This window comes from Fusarium poae, chromosome 4, assembly GCF_019609905.1.
Source record: "Fusarium poae strain DAOMC 252244 chromosome 4, whole genome shotgun sequence".
Taxonomy (NCBI): Eukaryota; Fungi; Ascomycota; class Sordariomycetes; order Hypocreales; family Nectriaceae; genus Fusarium; species Fusarium poae.
The window spans coordinates 7,376,999-7,392,130 of NC_058402.1; the positions used below are offsets into that span (position 1 = coordinate 7,376,999).

General features: G+C 47.2%; 6 protein-coding genes across 6 annotated transcripts; 4 read left to right on the forward strand and 2 right to left on the reverse strand.

Annotated features, from left to right (window-relative positions):
* Positions 1-335: 335 nt before the first annotated feature.
* On the forward strand, positions 336-2,750 carry FPOAC1_012470 (uncharacterized protein; the record flags this gene model as incomplete). The annotated part of the gene is made up of 1 exon (XM_044856826.1): positions 336-2,750. The coding sequence occupies one exon, from the start codon at positions 336-338 to the stop codon at positions 2,748-2,750; it is 2,415 nt and encodes an 804-aa protein (XP_044704139.1).
* A 295-nt stretch (positions 2,751-3,045) lies between these two features.
* FPOAC1_012471 (uncharacterized protein) lies at positions 3,046-4,862 on the forward strand (the record flags this gene model as incomplete). Its single annotated transcript, XM_044856827.1, has 4 exons — positions 3,046-3,791; positions 3,848-4,292; positions 4,351-4,426; positions 4,840-4,862. The coding sequence occupies 4 exons, from the start codon at positions 3,046-3,048 to the stop codon at positions 4,860-4,862; spliced, it is 1,290 nt and encodes a 429-aa protein (XP_044704140.1).
* A 964-nt stretch (positions 4,863-5,826) lies between these two features.
* FPOAC1_012472 (uncharacterized protein) lies at positions 5,827-6,798 on the forward strand (the record flags this gene model as incomplete). The annotated part of the gene is made up of 2 exons (XM_044856828.1): positions 5,827-6,589; positions 6,641-6,798. The coding sequence occupies 2 exons, from the start codon at positions 5,827-5,829 to the stop codon at positions 6,796-6,798; spliced, it is 921 nt and encodes a 306-aa protein (XP_044704141.1).
* Positions 6,799-7,635: 837 nt separating this feature from the next.
* Positions 7,636-8,946, forward strand: FPOAC1_012473 (uncharacterized protein; the record flags this gene model as incomplete). The annotated part of the gene is made up of 2 exons (XM_044856829.1): positions 7,636-8,511; positions 8,563-8,946. The coding sequence occupies 2 exons, from the start codon at positions 7,636-7,638 to the stop codon at positions 8,944-8,946; spliced, it is 1,260 nt and encodes a 419-aa protein (XP_044704142.1).
* Positions 8,947-9,983: 1,037 nt separating this feature from the next.
* Positions 9,984-11,054, reverse strand: FPOAC1_012474 (uncharacterized protein; the record flags this gene model as incomplete). Its single annotated transcript, XM_044856830.1, has 2 exons — positions 9,984-10,654; positions 10,703-11,054. The coding sequence occupies 2 exons, from the start codon at positions 11,052-11,054 to the stop codon at positions 9,984-9,986; spliced, it is 1,023 nt and encodes a 340-aa protein (XP_044704143.1).
* A 928-nt stretch (positions 11,055-11,982) lies between these two features.
* On the reverse strand, positions 11,983-14,260 carry FPOAC1_012475 (uncharacterized protein; the record flags this gene model as incomplete). The annotated part of the gene is made up of 2 exons (XM_044856831.1): positions 11,983-13,104; positions 13,151-14,260. 2 exons carry the CDS (start codon positions 14,258-14,260, stop codon positions 11,983-11,985), a joined length of 2,232 nt encoding a protein of 743 aa, XP_044704144.1.
* Between the last annotated feature and the right edge of the window lie 872 nt (positions 14,261-15,132).

Consider the following 15,132-nt stretch of genomic DNA (forward strand, 5'->3'; position numbering starts at 1 on the left):
TATAAGCTCCGTCTAACCGCTTCGCTTTGACACTGCATGCATGCATCATGTCTTTACTAATGGCCAATTGTGCCGAATAATTCACCCCAAGAGCGGAGACTCCGACTCTCATGCATTTGGCTGAGACGGAATGACGTTTGTCTATCCGTAGTTGCGTATTATATGCAGCTATCAACTTGTCCCCTCACAACAATTCTCTCATATATCTCAACATTTCTGAAGCTCAAAGTCGTACAAGTTATCTAATATATCTGGGTGGTATATGTACATATATATACAGGACAAGACCCCGCAACTTGTTCATCATCGCCCTCTTTATCAACACAACACACAAAATGGACGACTACAAAATCGACAGCAAACCCATCGCCAATAAAGATTCAATCGTAACTGGCCCCCAATGGCGTTTTACATTGATAAATGACATGGTTCTTCGCTATGAATGGGCCGAAGACGGAATCTTTGAAGATCGTCCATCAACATTCGCTCTTAATCGTGAATTTCCTACCCCGGAATTCACAGTTTCTGATGAAGACGAGCAGCTAGAAATTAGAGCTGATTCTTTTCACGTCACCTACAACAAAAAACGTTTTGACCGCTACGGTCTTGTTATCAGCTTCACCAACAAAAATACCCTCTGGGGTGCTGATTGGCGATATGGAGAAACGCCTCAGAATCTTGGAGGTACGGCGAGAACTTTGGACAATGTTAATGGGCGTTGTGAGCTGGAGCCAGGTATTCTTTCCAGGGCTGGATACTCGGTTCTTGATGATAGCGAGTCTATGCTTTTGGATCTTTCTACTGGTTTTGCGGCGCCAAGACGATCTGGCGATCGCATCGACGGGTACCTTTTCTCTTACGGCTACGACTATAAGGGTGCTATGAGATCCTTCTTTGCCATTTCTGGTAAACAACCTGTTCTTCCGCGCTGGGCATTGGGGAATTGGTGGAGTCGATACTATCCCTACACAGACGAGGAGTACCTGAAGCTCATGGATAAGTTTGAAGCTGAAAAGGTTCCGCTGTCTGTTGCTGTTATCGATATGGACTGGCATCAAGTCCACGGCGATCATGTTCCTCATGCCGGCTGGACGGGGTATACATGGAACAAGGAACTCTTCAAGGATCCCAAGGCTTTCACCAAGGCGCTGCACGATAAGAAGCTCAAAGTTACCTTGAATGACCATCCTCACGGCGGTGTTTATCATCATGAGGATCAGTATGAGGATATGGCTAAGGATCTGGGACACGATACTTCTTCCAAAGCGCCAATTCTGTTTAATCCTGTTGACCCAAAGTTTATGCATTCATATCTCAACACGCTTCATCGCAGTCTTGAGAAAGATGGGTGCGACTTTTGGTGGATTGATTGGCAACAGGGTCCGTACAGTCGTGTACGCGGCCTCGACCCTCTATGGCTCCTAAATCACTACCATTTTCTAGACCATCAGAAGCAAAACGGAGTTGGCAAAGCCATTATCTTCTCACGCTTCGGCGGACCGGGTAGTCATCGCTATCCGGTCGGATTCTCTGGCGACAGCATCATGACATGGGAATCTCTCGAGTTCCAGCCCGAATTCACAGCTACAGCATCCAATATTGGATACGGCTGGTGGAGTCACGATATCGGCGGCCACATGGGAGGCTACCGTGATGACGAGCTGGCTACACGTTGGGTTCAATACGGTGTATTCTCGCCCATTATGCGACTTCACTCTCAAATGGGCTTGTTCACGTCCAAAGAGCCCTGGCTGTACCGATCCGAATTCGCAGAAGTCATGAAAACATTCCTCCGTTTCCGTCATCGTCTTGTTCTGTATCTATACGCTGCCAATTTGGACTCTGCACATTATGATGATCCCGTTGTGCAGCCTCTGTACTGGAAGTACCCCGAAAGAGACGAAGCGTATAGAAAGCCGAACCAGTATTACTTTGGGTCGCAGCTTGTGGTTGCTCCCGTTGTGAAGCCGCGCGATAAGAGGACGAACCATGGTGCGGTTGATGTTTGGGTTCCTCCTGGTCGTCATGTCGATATATTTACTGGTACTGTTTATGACGGTGATCGTGATATGAGGATGTTTAGGAGTATCAAGAGCCTGCCCGTTCTTGCTCGCGAGGGAGCTATTGTCCCTCTTGATGCGAACCTGACTCCACGAAACGGAGGCGAGAATCCCGAACATGTGGAAGTTCTCGTGGTCGTGGGTAGGCATGGTGAGTTTGAGTTTACTTTGGTTGATGAGGGTTCTGGTGAACAAGGAGCGGATTCCGATTCCACATTTTTCAAGTACCTCCAAGACAAGGGCCAATTGATGTTTTGTCCCGAGGGCAAAGCATGGACGATCAAGTTCATCTCCATCACAGAGACCCCAAACAACTTCAAAGTGTTCAAGCGCAATGAATTCAGCGACGATGATCTCGAAGTTAAGACGACTATTGAAGACTACCCCAACGTTCCTGGTCTTGTAGTCGAGATCCCATCTAGCATTTCTGAACCTGGAGACGTGGTTATTTGTCTAGGAGATAACCCGCAGCTGAGTATACTTGATCCATTGAAGCGTATTCAGGATCTTATTCTGGATTATCAGATGGATATGTGGACCAAGGAGAAACTCTGGGGAGTTGTCAAGGCGTCGCAGCCTACATCGATCAAGATTGGACGTTTGATGAGTTTGGGATTGGATGAGGAGTTGCTTGGACCTGTTATGGAATTACTTATGAGTGACAGTCGATATCAGACATCTTCTAATTGAAGTGCTTTTTAGTTTGAGCCTATACATCAGAGTAGAACGGAATCTTGATACACTATGAGCATGATAGACCTGGCACAGTACCAATATGACCTTCTGTTAACAGAATGAATTGATGAGCTTTTTGTATCAATTACTCTGAAATATATCATGTTAATAAATGCAAGATTAAACTGACGGTGTAATAAGCAAGCGTTTAGATAACGTTGATACAATACAAAGTGACAATCGGGCAAGTGGGGCAAACTCAATTCCAACATCGTCACTCTCTTCCTGATCTCAATTCGACTGACACATCATGACAACTCGACTCAGAAACGCGAACCCATGCGATGGATGCGCATTAAGGCGCGTTAAATGCGAACAAGGAAAGCCTTGTCATGAGTGTCTCATCAGAGGCATCGAATGCACGGCTCTAAGGGCGAGGAAGAAGCGTGGTCCAAAGGGTGGAGCGAGATCGACTACCAAAGACAAGGTTGAGAGGTTCCAAGAGAGTATCAGGAACAACCAATCTTGCACTATTAAAGCTACAACTCCTGGTCCACTACCTTTACCGTCTTACCGAATACAACTTCCTGAGTATCAACGCATCCTCAACATTTCCAAACGACTAGCGACATCTATATGGATCGTCATCAACCCTGAACATATTCTCGCCAAAATATCCGAGAACAGCGAGGATTATGAATCTCATGCTCTGGCAGCAGCACTATGTGCCGCAACTATAGCCCAGCTCCGACTTCCCGAGCATGCCGGACCACTAAATACCACATCTTCACTACAGTTCTCTAGAGAGTGCCTGCAACTGAGGGAACTTTATGATTATCGTGAGAGTTATAGCCTTGAATCTGCCCTGATACCCTTCTTCATGCACGTCTATCACTCCAATGGAAATAAGCTGCGCACTGCTGGTTTATTTTTGAGAGAGGCTGTTACGCAGGTTCAGCTTATGCAGCTTGGTTATCCTGAAACATATGCTCATTTGAGTCAATCTCAGCAATCACTTCGTTTACGGATATACTGGCTTGTTCTCATTACCGAGAGGTATGTATGGGCTTGGTCCGAATCTTATTGAGTAATATACTGATGTGAGATCCCAGAACATACTCTGCACAGCATGGCTTACAAGCAGTTCTCCAAGTCATCGACGTCTTCCCAGATATCCAAGACGACATGGCCGACGAGCGCCGCCTCCAAGCTTTTGTATGCCTGACAAGACTCTTTGCTTATCTAGAGAGTAACCTGACGACAATTTCCTCGAACCAGCCGCCGCTCGAAAGACAGAAACTGGTGTCATACCAGGCCGCATTATGTCTCGACTCGCACGATCACGCAGCTCGGGAAGCTCAAAGAGTCGACCTATTTGTCACTCGCCAGTGGATCAGACTTATTCTGTGGGAGTACACGGCACGTCACTTCGCCATGTCGTGTTATCCAGATGACGAGGCTTTTTCATTATATCTACCTGTCAAGATTGGGCATAAGATGCTTTCGCTTTTTTCAATGGTGACGAATGCAGCTATCAAGACACATGGATACGGTATTGTGAGTTTACCAGACCTTGGGTTATTCAAGTTGGATGGGATCTAATTTTTGATATTAGGAACTCAAAGTGTTTAGACTAGCAGACACAATGCTTGACATTATTGCCTGCACGCCATTTTCTGCCCATGGAAATGGTATGCTTGTCGGTGCAGGAGATGTGTTGTGTTCATTACAGCATGTACTGCATTCCGTGGGTGGGAAGGACTCGGGATTTCTACGCAAGATACAGAATCGCATGTCACAGTTGGAACTTACGACTGGATCATGGCCATATCTTGCTTTATCGGAAGCGGGAGAGGTGGTGGAAGAGGTTGAAGATGATAATGAGCTATGATTATGATTATGATGTCTTTTGTGGTACCAGGCAAATAAAATAGCCAGCTCTGTTATTCTTGGATGAATTAGCAGATCCATATGTCTACATTGACTACTTAATATGATCAGATTTGCATAAAGGTTGTTGAGCAATGATCGAAAAAGAGTTTCGATGTGTTATTCGTTGGATACTCAGACTGTTGAACGGGAATAACTGACCGACTTTTATCAGTTAACTCATCCCCTGTGGCTTAGTTGGCTAAAGCGTCCGACTGTTATTCATAGACAATCGGGAGATCGGAAGTTCGAGCCTTCCCGGGGGAGTTATCTTTTGCTTTTTGCGTCTCTTGTCAATTATAAGCTTTTGGATTTGTATTATCGCATTTTCTCTCATTTTTATCCACGTCTATTCTGCCATTGTTGCTGTCACTGTCGATACTACACTATGGTGTTGGACCTTGGAACTGAATTCTGTGAAGTTATCCGGTGAACCTATTCTTTAACCAACTCAAACCATTGTTCAGCTAGAGGAAAGTAATAAATTGAGTAGTAGCCTTTTAATTATAAAAGAACCCAAAGAACCCTTGTTTCTTAGAAAGGAATTATGTAGCGACTTGGGCCTCAATTGCCATGTTGAGTTATGCAAGCCTCCAGGGTAGTGATTTTCGCAATGTTAAGCCTTGGACACCACTCTTACACAGCCAAAGCTAAACTAGAAATAGTGTTTATCTGCCGCTACAGTGAGCACTTAATTTCACCAGATAAAGACACAACCAATGAGCAAAGATTCACGTTCCACTAAACCAGGGGCAATCGCCAAGCCTTACTACAACTGTCGATTTGCGGCGCTGTAGGGCTGGAAGGCTTACTCAACGGCGACGGCTATGGCTGCGCCTTGTTAGATATGCAGGGCCATGACGGTAGTTGTGATCAGGATTTATAATATATAAAGACATTGAAATGGTAGTTGATAGAACAGATCACTCAATTACTCAAGACATTGTTTTCATTTTCACTCTTACAAGCATGGCGAATCCTACAAAAGATAATTTGTACGGCTACGATGCCAACAAGATCCTCCCAATTATTGCAGCTGTGATAATTGGTATATCATTAATTGGACATTATGTACAGAACAGGCATGCCACCAGAATATCTCTTACAAGGACAACATACTAACTCTTACAGTCGTTATAAATTTTGGCGGGTAACATTCTTCATGTTCTATGCCAGTCTCTTCTTTTGCATCGGCTGGGTCATAAGAGCCATCTCAGTACGACAACCAGACAGTCTTCCCTTGTACATGATATCGACCATCTTTATTTATCTTGCACCACCCATCTACTCTGCTGCCGAATACAACACTCTCGGACGACTGATGCACTACCTGCCCATGCACTCCATCATCAACCCGAACCGCGTGGTCTACATATTCGTCTTTCTCGGCTCGTTAGTCGAAGTCTTCACTGCAATTGGAGCATCGTGGATCGCAGCAGGAAACGGACGTCAGGACAAGGATCGTCTGAGTTCTGGTGCGACGTTTATGGCTGTTGCTGTTATTCTCCAAGCTGCGATCGAGATTGGATTCATTGCCATGGTTGGAATTCTTCACAGGCGTTGTTCGCGGGCCAACATGCTACCTTCCAATGTCAAGACATTATTCATTATGCTTTACGGTACTTCGATACTGATTATTATCCGCTGTGTCTTTCGCGCCGTCGAGACATTTGAGCTTCGGGACATTCTTGCGAGCGGCGAGGATAACAGCCATGCACTCATGAAGCGCGAGTGGCCCTTTTACGTGCTGGAAGCTATTCCGGTTGCTCTGTATACTTATTGGCTTAATATTATCCACCCTGGACGGTATTTGCCTTGTGATCAGCGACAGTATCTCGACTTTGATGGCAAGACGGAACGTATGGGACCTGGGTGGTTGCACAAGCGACACTGGGTTATGTATGTGGCTGATCCGTTTGACTTTAGTAAGTATTTGGTTATTATGAGCGCAATCCTGTGACTGACGTATTATGTAGTTGGAATGTTGTCGATGGAAAAGAGAGATGCTTATTATCTTCGACCGCATGAGTGGCCCGAGACAGAGAATTGCTTTGCTCAGGGCAAGGGATCAAATGTTAAGCCGGGGAAATATACAAGGGTCTCGAAAGGGGAGTCGCATGAGTCTGATGTCTGATGTAATGATCAGGGATGTTTGGTTCGTGTTTGATAAGCCCATATTATATTGTCTGTTGTTTAGATAGCGATACGAGATAGATTTGATATGTAACAAAACTGATATACCATCCCAAGTGTGAATAATTACAGTTGACAGTATCATCTGTGATTTATTGACATTAGCCAGATATACAGCATGTGAGACAGACTTCAAGATGAATTTAAACTATTTAATAAGCTTATGTGCTATTGAGATTCTTCTTGGCTCTAAATTTAGGGCATCACGATGGATCATGTACTGTAGGTCCCTTGTAAGTAAGCGGAGTTTTAGTGACGATCAGTGACTTCATCGCTACCGAATGCGGCCCCACATAAACCGCCGACAATGACGTCGCTTGGCGAAGCTTTGACAGAATCTTGGCTGCGTCTCTTTTCTTGGCCAAAGGGGAAAAAGTCGATGGAGCCTTTAGACGTCATGCTTCAATCAGAGGTCCAGGTCATTACAGGCCATTATCTATAGTGCTGTAGTTAGTTGTCTATAGACCCCCTGAACTACCTACCCAACTAACTCATCACTGTTACTGTTACTGTCGGTCTCACAATCATCATTGCACCGTCCGTTCGTTTAAAAGAACCTTCCCTCTCTCAATCTCAATTAGTTTAAACTTTGCCACTTGGATGGATCCTCTCCCTAGAACAATTTGAACTATCCGTTCTTGTCTTAGGTTCCGCGTCTGTCACTGTCTTACTACAACAAACTCAGCTCATCATACTCTTTTCCCTTTTCACCTTTCTTTTCATATTGTACTACCACCACCAAAACATCAATAAACAATCATCATCCTCCCCTCCAATCATGCCTGAAGTGCGAAGGGGTAGTGCTGCTCCAGTATCAAACTCGGCTCTTCCATCACAAGAAGATACCAGCGTCACTCGTCCTCCACAATCTCATCAATCCTCTACTGATCGCGTGCGCTTCAACATCCCCGAAGAATTGACATCACCAACTTCACCACGCGAACCCCTCGACTCAGCCTTTGCAGAGCTTCCTAGAAGAACATCCGAAGGCCAAAGGCGAACCTCGGAGATTCCTAGAAGGAGTTCCGATGCACCTCGACGAAGCTTATCATATGCTCAACGTCCCGAAGCTGAAGCATACTACGATTCTCGAGCAGCTACAGAAAAAGAATATCGACGACGAGCCACAACTCTCCTAGAATACTACGACGAAAATCCCCATCTCTTACCGCAGCTTCCGTTTACTTGGCATCATGGTTGGAAGCGCTGGAGACTCTTCATCTTTGCATTCCTCGTCTTTGTCGACGCATCCGCCGTTCCCATAGCTCTATACTATGGCTTGAAATATGCCGGCGACGTCGAAGGCTGGATCATCTTTGCTGTTGTGACGACCATCTGGGGTGGTCCCACGTACGTGGAATTCGGAGTCCGGACCCTCCGGTTGATCAAGGTGGACAGGTTCTATCGACCCCTGGGAACGAATAGCCGTTGGTGTTTCGATATGCTGACGTACTCGTCCACCCTTACTATTTTCGTCGTCACTGCTTTGTTCATCATTGGCAGCGCGCCTCATAATGTGTGGTTGAGAGTCCTTTGTATGCCTGCTCCGGCGATCCTGTACTGTTACGGCGGTACCCTTTTCCTTATCACTCTTTACCACCAGATGAATTGGCCTGCACCTTTTCGCATTAGCTCCACTGCCAAGGGTGAAAAGGTATGTCTACGATTGAAAACATGGGGTCTCATAATACTAATGATATTCCAGGTCTTACCAGGTGCTTACTACTTTATCGAGGATGTTATCGCGGTTAATGCCCTTGGTGGCCGGCCCTACCGGGAGGCTCTAGCAGCTCGTTACAAGGCTAGCCCTCGCTTCCAAGAGATGGTCTACAAGCAGTCCTGGTTCTGGTCCATCCCGGCACTCGTCCTTGCCGTTCCCCTTACCGTCATCTCCGTTATTCCCCAAGTCCCGGCCACTGGCGCCTACGGTGTTGCATGGGCTGTTCCATTCCTTTGGGCTGTTGTCTGGGGCATCATCACTATCAAATGGTGCAAGAGAGACATGAAGCGAGAGAGGGAAGAGTGGGAGCGAGGTGTCGACCCAGAGAAGGAGATCAAGAGAAAGGATTCGTCCATTGAGACAGCTTAAGGAGGAGGAATATAACGTGGTGTTTGAAGCGAACATGATGGCACTTGCAAAAATTGAACTTTGGCGTTTGGGACATTAAGAGAGCGGCAACGACAATGGAAGACAGGGAATACAGTCTGACTATGGGATATAGTAAGAGTCATTCCATTACATATGTACTGTACATTACGATTGATAGCATACAAACATGAAGCAAACGGTTATCATGAATCTGAGTACAATATTGTTCCAGACCCCAATTGTCAAAGATAGCTCCCGCCAGTTGAAATCCGGGCACCTGTCACTCCATCCTCTGATAGCTTACACAGCCCCAGTCTCGGCATCATACATTCCCCCGTCTAGCAATCGGGTCGGACTTGGGGAAAAGCTGAATACCGGCCGATGTTACTTTCATGATGGACCATACATAAGTCTTCTGACTTTGGCTTCCGATGAAGCCGAACCGTTGAGCCTGTGCGTTGATGTTTAAAGTTAAAGCATTGATAATAACAGTCATGCTTGTCTGAAACCCAATCTTGTTGAAGAAATGTTTTTATTTTATTTTTGGATAAGGCGTCTGCCAATAAGAAACCCCCAAATGTGGAAATTGTACGTGTTCTGGGGGCGTGTAAGCTTCACTGCAATTTTAACCTCAACTCCGAAGTCTTGTATACCACCAACGATAATATCAGGTCAACTTGATGATGCACACCCCTCGCCAGGGTATCGGAAAAGTAGGCCACTAGAAGTATAGGAAAAGAAATTAGTAGGCCATCAGGCTGAGGTCAATGGAGGCGGTCAGCGAAACTTCACTGCAATTATAACTCCTCCCAAGGCATCAGAAACTTTGGCCACTACCTAGAATACAGCAATAAAATTATTGTACCAGTTTATGTTGGGTATTTAGATCAAACAGGCTATTTATCTTTATACCCTTGAACTTGGAGGCCGGGCAACCTTTCTGTTACTACTGGCTTATACCACTAACATGATACATTGATTCTGGCATTGCCCCGTGGAAGTGGTCTCCTATCCAACTGCATCTCGATCTTATATCTCTAGATACAAGTCTTGCCCGTAATCCTAACAAACTCCGTCTCCAAGTCCTTCCACACCTTATCAACCATCCCCTCCTCTCGATACTCACCCAACAACTTAACAACCTCATCCCCAGCACTCTCCCCATCCCAATCAAGACTATACACACCACTTCCCTCACTCCCATCAACACCAACCGCTACCCCATCACTCTCAACACCGTTCTCACTGCGACGCAACTTATCAGGAAACATTCCACTCCAACAGAACCACGCATGTCTCTCCCCACACTCCTCCTTCGGAAGCCACGACCTCTTGACGGTCATGCTGATCTTGAACCAGTACTTCATAATGTGCATCATGACACCGTCTCCGCTACGGATGAGATCTGTGTCTACGGAGCCGGGGAAGTTGTGGATGAACGATACCTCTGGTGCTTGACGCGCCAGCGCTTCGAGGGAGAGAGTGAGGGCGGAACACATGTGGCCTCGGGAGCGGTGAATGCTCGTGAAGGGAATGTTGCGGCAAGGGATATCATCTGAAAAAATCTGTCCTTCATGTGTACCAGCCATGACTGTTACCACTCTTCGTAGAGAAGATGCCTTTCGGAGAAGAGGAAGGAGATTGACTGTGAGACGAGCGCGGGAGTAATGTCCCAGTGCCATAACCATGGGAAGTCCTTCGTCGGTATCTTGAAAAGTAAGTATAAACAACTAACATGGCAGAGTCGACAACTTACCAACCATCCTAAGCGTCCCCTGACTCATAAACAGCACATTCAAAACCGTTTCCTTACTCTTGATATCTCGACACACCTCGTCAACATTCTTCAACAGGCTCATATCCTTTTGTATAAAGACATAACTCCCCTCTGGGTTTAGGTCTTTCAACTCAATCTGTAGTCGATCACCCGCCTCTTGAGACCGACCGATAAAGTAAATCTTGGGCTGAGGAGCATGTTTGGCGAAAGCTTTCAGGGCTGTTTCACCGATACCTGCTGTTGCACCGGCAAAGACGGCAACGAGGCCTGGTGGTGGTAGCTTTGATGAGGCTGAAGCGTTGGTTCGCTGGACAACAGAGAGGGAAACCATGATTGAAGGTGATGAATATTATGATTTTGAAGTTTGTTTGTGAGAGATCAAGACCTCTTTATATAGAAAATGACTCTTATCAAGGAGTATGTTTCTATTGCTTCTTAACATGTTCCATCACTTACATGCCAATAGTCTCCCGATCTGAATACGAAAAGTGGTTAGCGTCATTTCCCAAAATGGAAAATCCATCATCACAGAAGCGAATCCGAGATGAAGAGGAACAAAGTTCGGACCCGAGAAAGCTGAAAGAATTGTGTAAATGACGTATACGACTCTGGTTCATCGACTCGATATCACTTGGTAGTAACCTTTGAGTGCCTCGCCAACGCCATCATTCCCCAAGCGACACACATAAACACTCACAGCACAAACAAGTCATTGATTCGAAAGAGCCAATATATTCAGCCAAGTACATTAAATATGCAAAGGAAAAAAAGAGTTGTACGCTGTCTCGGGAGTTTCAGCCCACTGCTCGATCCCTTGTGATGCAAAGTCTTCCCCCATTTATCAGGATATTGTCAAGAAGAAAAGAAGGGGTTACAAAAGAAAAACGCCGTTATCCTCAAAGCCTGACTAGAACCAGACCTTCAGCCCTTACCAGAGAGGCCTCGAATGCCAGATTTGTTGTCGTTGTCTGTTTGCTGCTAACCGTTGGTACAAAAAAAGGAAGTTGATATATAGTACGGGCAAACAAAGAAAAGGAAAGAAAAGTGTTTGGATCGGATATGTCCATGTCTGTGGTCTTGTATCGTCTCATCGTTGATGGGCCAAGTCCATAGCCGCACCATGCATTATGAAAATACCGCTCATGAAAGTTACAAATCTTCCAAGACGAAGATATAATGTCGTGATCCCCTTTTTACAGCAACCCATCATGTACCCCAGTTCCTCCTCATACAGTCCACTCGTCTCGTACATCTACAACTTATTGCTCAGGGCGTGGGGGCTCGGATTGCCATCCATTGATATAGGCCATCAACCCCATGCCGAACAGAACAACACCAATCATAGAGGCATATGGTAGCGCAGCTTGGAGGCGCTGATCTTGACCACGCACACTACTACTTGCTGGTGTGATGGTGCTGGCTCGTGATAACGTCGGGGCGTCTAATGGTTCGTCGACCGAAGGCTCCACGGCATCCACAGGTCCGGCGATGCCTTTAGGTACGACGGAGTTTGCGGTTGACTCAACAACAACACCATTGGTGTTTGCGTCTCGCTTTCTGGAGCGTGATCGGGCTCTCTCTTCTGCTGCTTCTCGTCGTGCTTCCTCGGCACGCAGCTGAACAACCATCTCAGCAAGCGTCTTTCTATCGGCATCTCGTTCAGACTCAGCAGACTCGCATCGCTGCTTCCACTCCTCCATCTGCTCCTTCATGTCCCGCATCTGGGTTTCCATCAGGTCGATACGGCTTTGAAGAGCTGTGGCTGTCTCCTGAGCTACGTCAACAGCAGGTGTTTCATCGGTTGTTGCGACTTCAGGAACAGCGGTGATGGTCTTTTCGTCTTCCGAAACTTCAGTCACTTCAACCGAAGGTTCCACTTCCCCAGTCACGGCCGATCCGTTCATGTGTACGGTGGCTGACTCTTCTAATCGTTTCGCCAACTCTTCGGCTTCTTCTCGGGCGACTCTCTCCTTTTGCAGCATCTCTTCCAGTTCACGCATACGGGCGGTTTGTGAATCGATGTCTCGCTTAGCGTTGTTCAGCGCCTCGGTGAGCTGAACAATCTGGCTGAGATTATCAGGCCGGACGGGAGAGTTAGGAGGCCCTGACTTTGGCCGTTCAGTTGGGCCACGCTTGAGTGAGGGGAAATCAGGCTTCTCGGGAAGAGGCTGCTGGGGCGGGGGCGCAGGAGGATCTGAGAACCGCGCTTTGGGGTCCCGGAAAGGTGCTGCCATCCCATTCACTACAGGCATAGGTTTAGAGGGCTCCATAGCCTCGGGCTTCTCGAGATCCTTGAGGTCATCTTTGGATAGTAGCGTATGGACGAACTGATTAGTCCGACCTAGGTCCTGTGCCTGGAGGCGAGCATTGCGCATTTCGTTCTGCAAAGTCAGTACAAAAATCTCAGAAAATACGAACTCAACATACCGCAAGTCGCTTCAAAATTTGATCGGTCGCAACAGGTGTAAGAAAGAAGGGTCGTTGTTGTGGCATGCCATTGGACTGCACATTTATTACTCCTCCAACGCCATTGGGCATCATCCGACCGTTACTGGCTGCAGACGCGTTACTGTTGGTACGGCCTCGCAACTGCATTGGTCCAGATGGCATCATCATGGCACCGTTTGCTGGGTCGAGATCGCCAAAGTTCATATCCATCACATTACTAGAGGCGCTCATGAACCCGGCATGCTCGACCTTGGCGGCTACTTTGTGGTGAACAACAGTCTTTTGATCCTCGCTAACAATGTCGATACCGAGCTCAAGGTGATCAGAAGTCTGCAGCTCGTGCGGTTCGGATTCACGATTTTCTTGAGATAGACGAGTGCCGTTAACAAAGGTTCCGTTTGAAGACTTGACATCGCGGATATAGATCTTGCCATTTCGTTCCGCGTATATCTCAGCATGTTGTCTTGAAAGCACTTTACTGTCAAAGAAACCGTTGGTAGGTGTCGGAACTGTTTTTTGGTTGGTTTGGCGGCCGATTCGTAGAGTTTCGGGCGCAAAAGGAACAGCAATCGTTTTTCGTTCAAATGTGCCGTTTAAAGATAATAGGTATAGTACGGGTTGGCCAGGAGGAACTTGTTCACCTGGCATACGCATCATGCCTTGAGGGGCCATTTGAACCTGGCCACCGGATTGTACAGGTCCGTGGGTGGCCATCATGCCCTGAGCTCTGCCTTGGGACATTCGAGACATGTCTTGTTGTTGATACTCTCCTTTCCCAGGAGGCCAAGGGGTTTTCGGTTGGGGTCGTTTTCGAGGGGCGCCGTTGGCCGACCATTGGCTCAGATCGGTAGTCGAAGACAAAGGTGTGCCATTGGCGTGAGATCCGTTCGAGGCAACTGTAGTGGCGGAAGAATTCGAGGAGGTTGAAGAGACAGACGAGGATGAGTTGGACCGACTAAGTGGCTTGCGCGGCGCGAACATGCCCATGCCACCTCGGCCTTCTTCTGAATTCATTTGATGATTCCCGTTAATTGCACCCCATGCTTGTCTCGAGTTGGAAAAGTTTGGCGGGTTTGCGACTGCGGTCATGAGGATGGTTGAGGTTCAGCAGCTTGCGGCCGATAGACACAGATTCGTAGTATATAAAATAGATCGATGCCGGATGGAGGAGAGACGTGTGCAACTCGCGCCCAGGGGATCGATGTCACTCCACCGGCGGAGGAGAGGCTGAAGCGATGCTGAATACCGACAACAAGAGACGTGACAGGTGTAATGAAACGCAGTTGGATAATCAATACTTCAGTGTGGCTTGACGTTGCTGGTGGACAAGAAAAATCATGAGCTCGTGGCTGGGAACAGGTTTTTGGAAATCAAGATAGACGATCGGCGATGACCCAAGAGTACCGCGGGACAGGGGTCAAAAGGCGAGTCGGGCCAGCGACGGCCAAAGAGGGTCCTTAACTCACCAAGCACGAGGTTATCGCGATGTCGAAATAGGGTTCAAGTCGCTAACGATGATAGTGGTCGAGCTGAAGGGTCGTGGAGTGAGTTGATGAGAGGTTGCCGTAACAGTGAGTGACAGTACGGGGGAGGTCTCGCTAAGCGCTGCTTGGCGTGTTGGCGTGTTCAAATTTGGAGCCCCCGGTCGTCCTCAGCTCAAAGCACGAGTACTGAGCGCACAGTGGAGCACACGCCCAAAGACTCTGTCTGGCATGTGCTCACTGCTCGCATAACCCCTGGCACAAGAACAAAAGCGAGTATGTCCAAGACGGTCTTGCGAGTGCACTGAAAGCGTCTGAAGAAAACTTGAACAAGACAGTCTCTATGCGAGTTAAACCGTGCTGTGGAGCTAGATCTTGACCCACGAAGGGGACCACGTGACGTCCTCGTCACAGTATCCATGGAGTCGTCACACTGTAAGTCAGAAATGGCCTGTGCTTTGCGATCACGCACCGACCTTT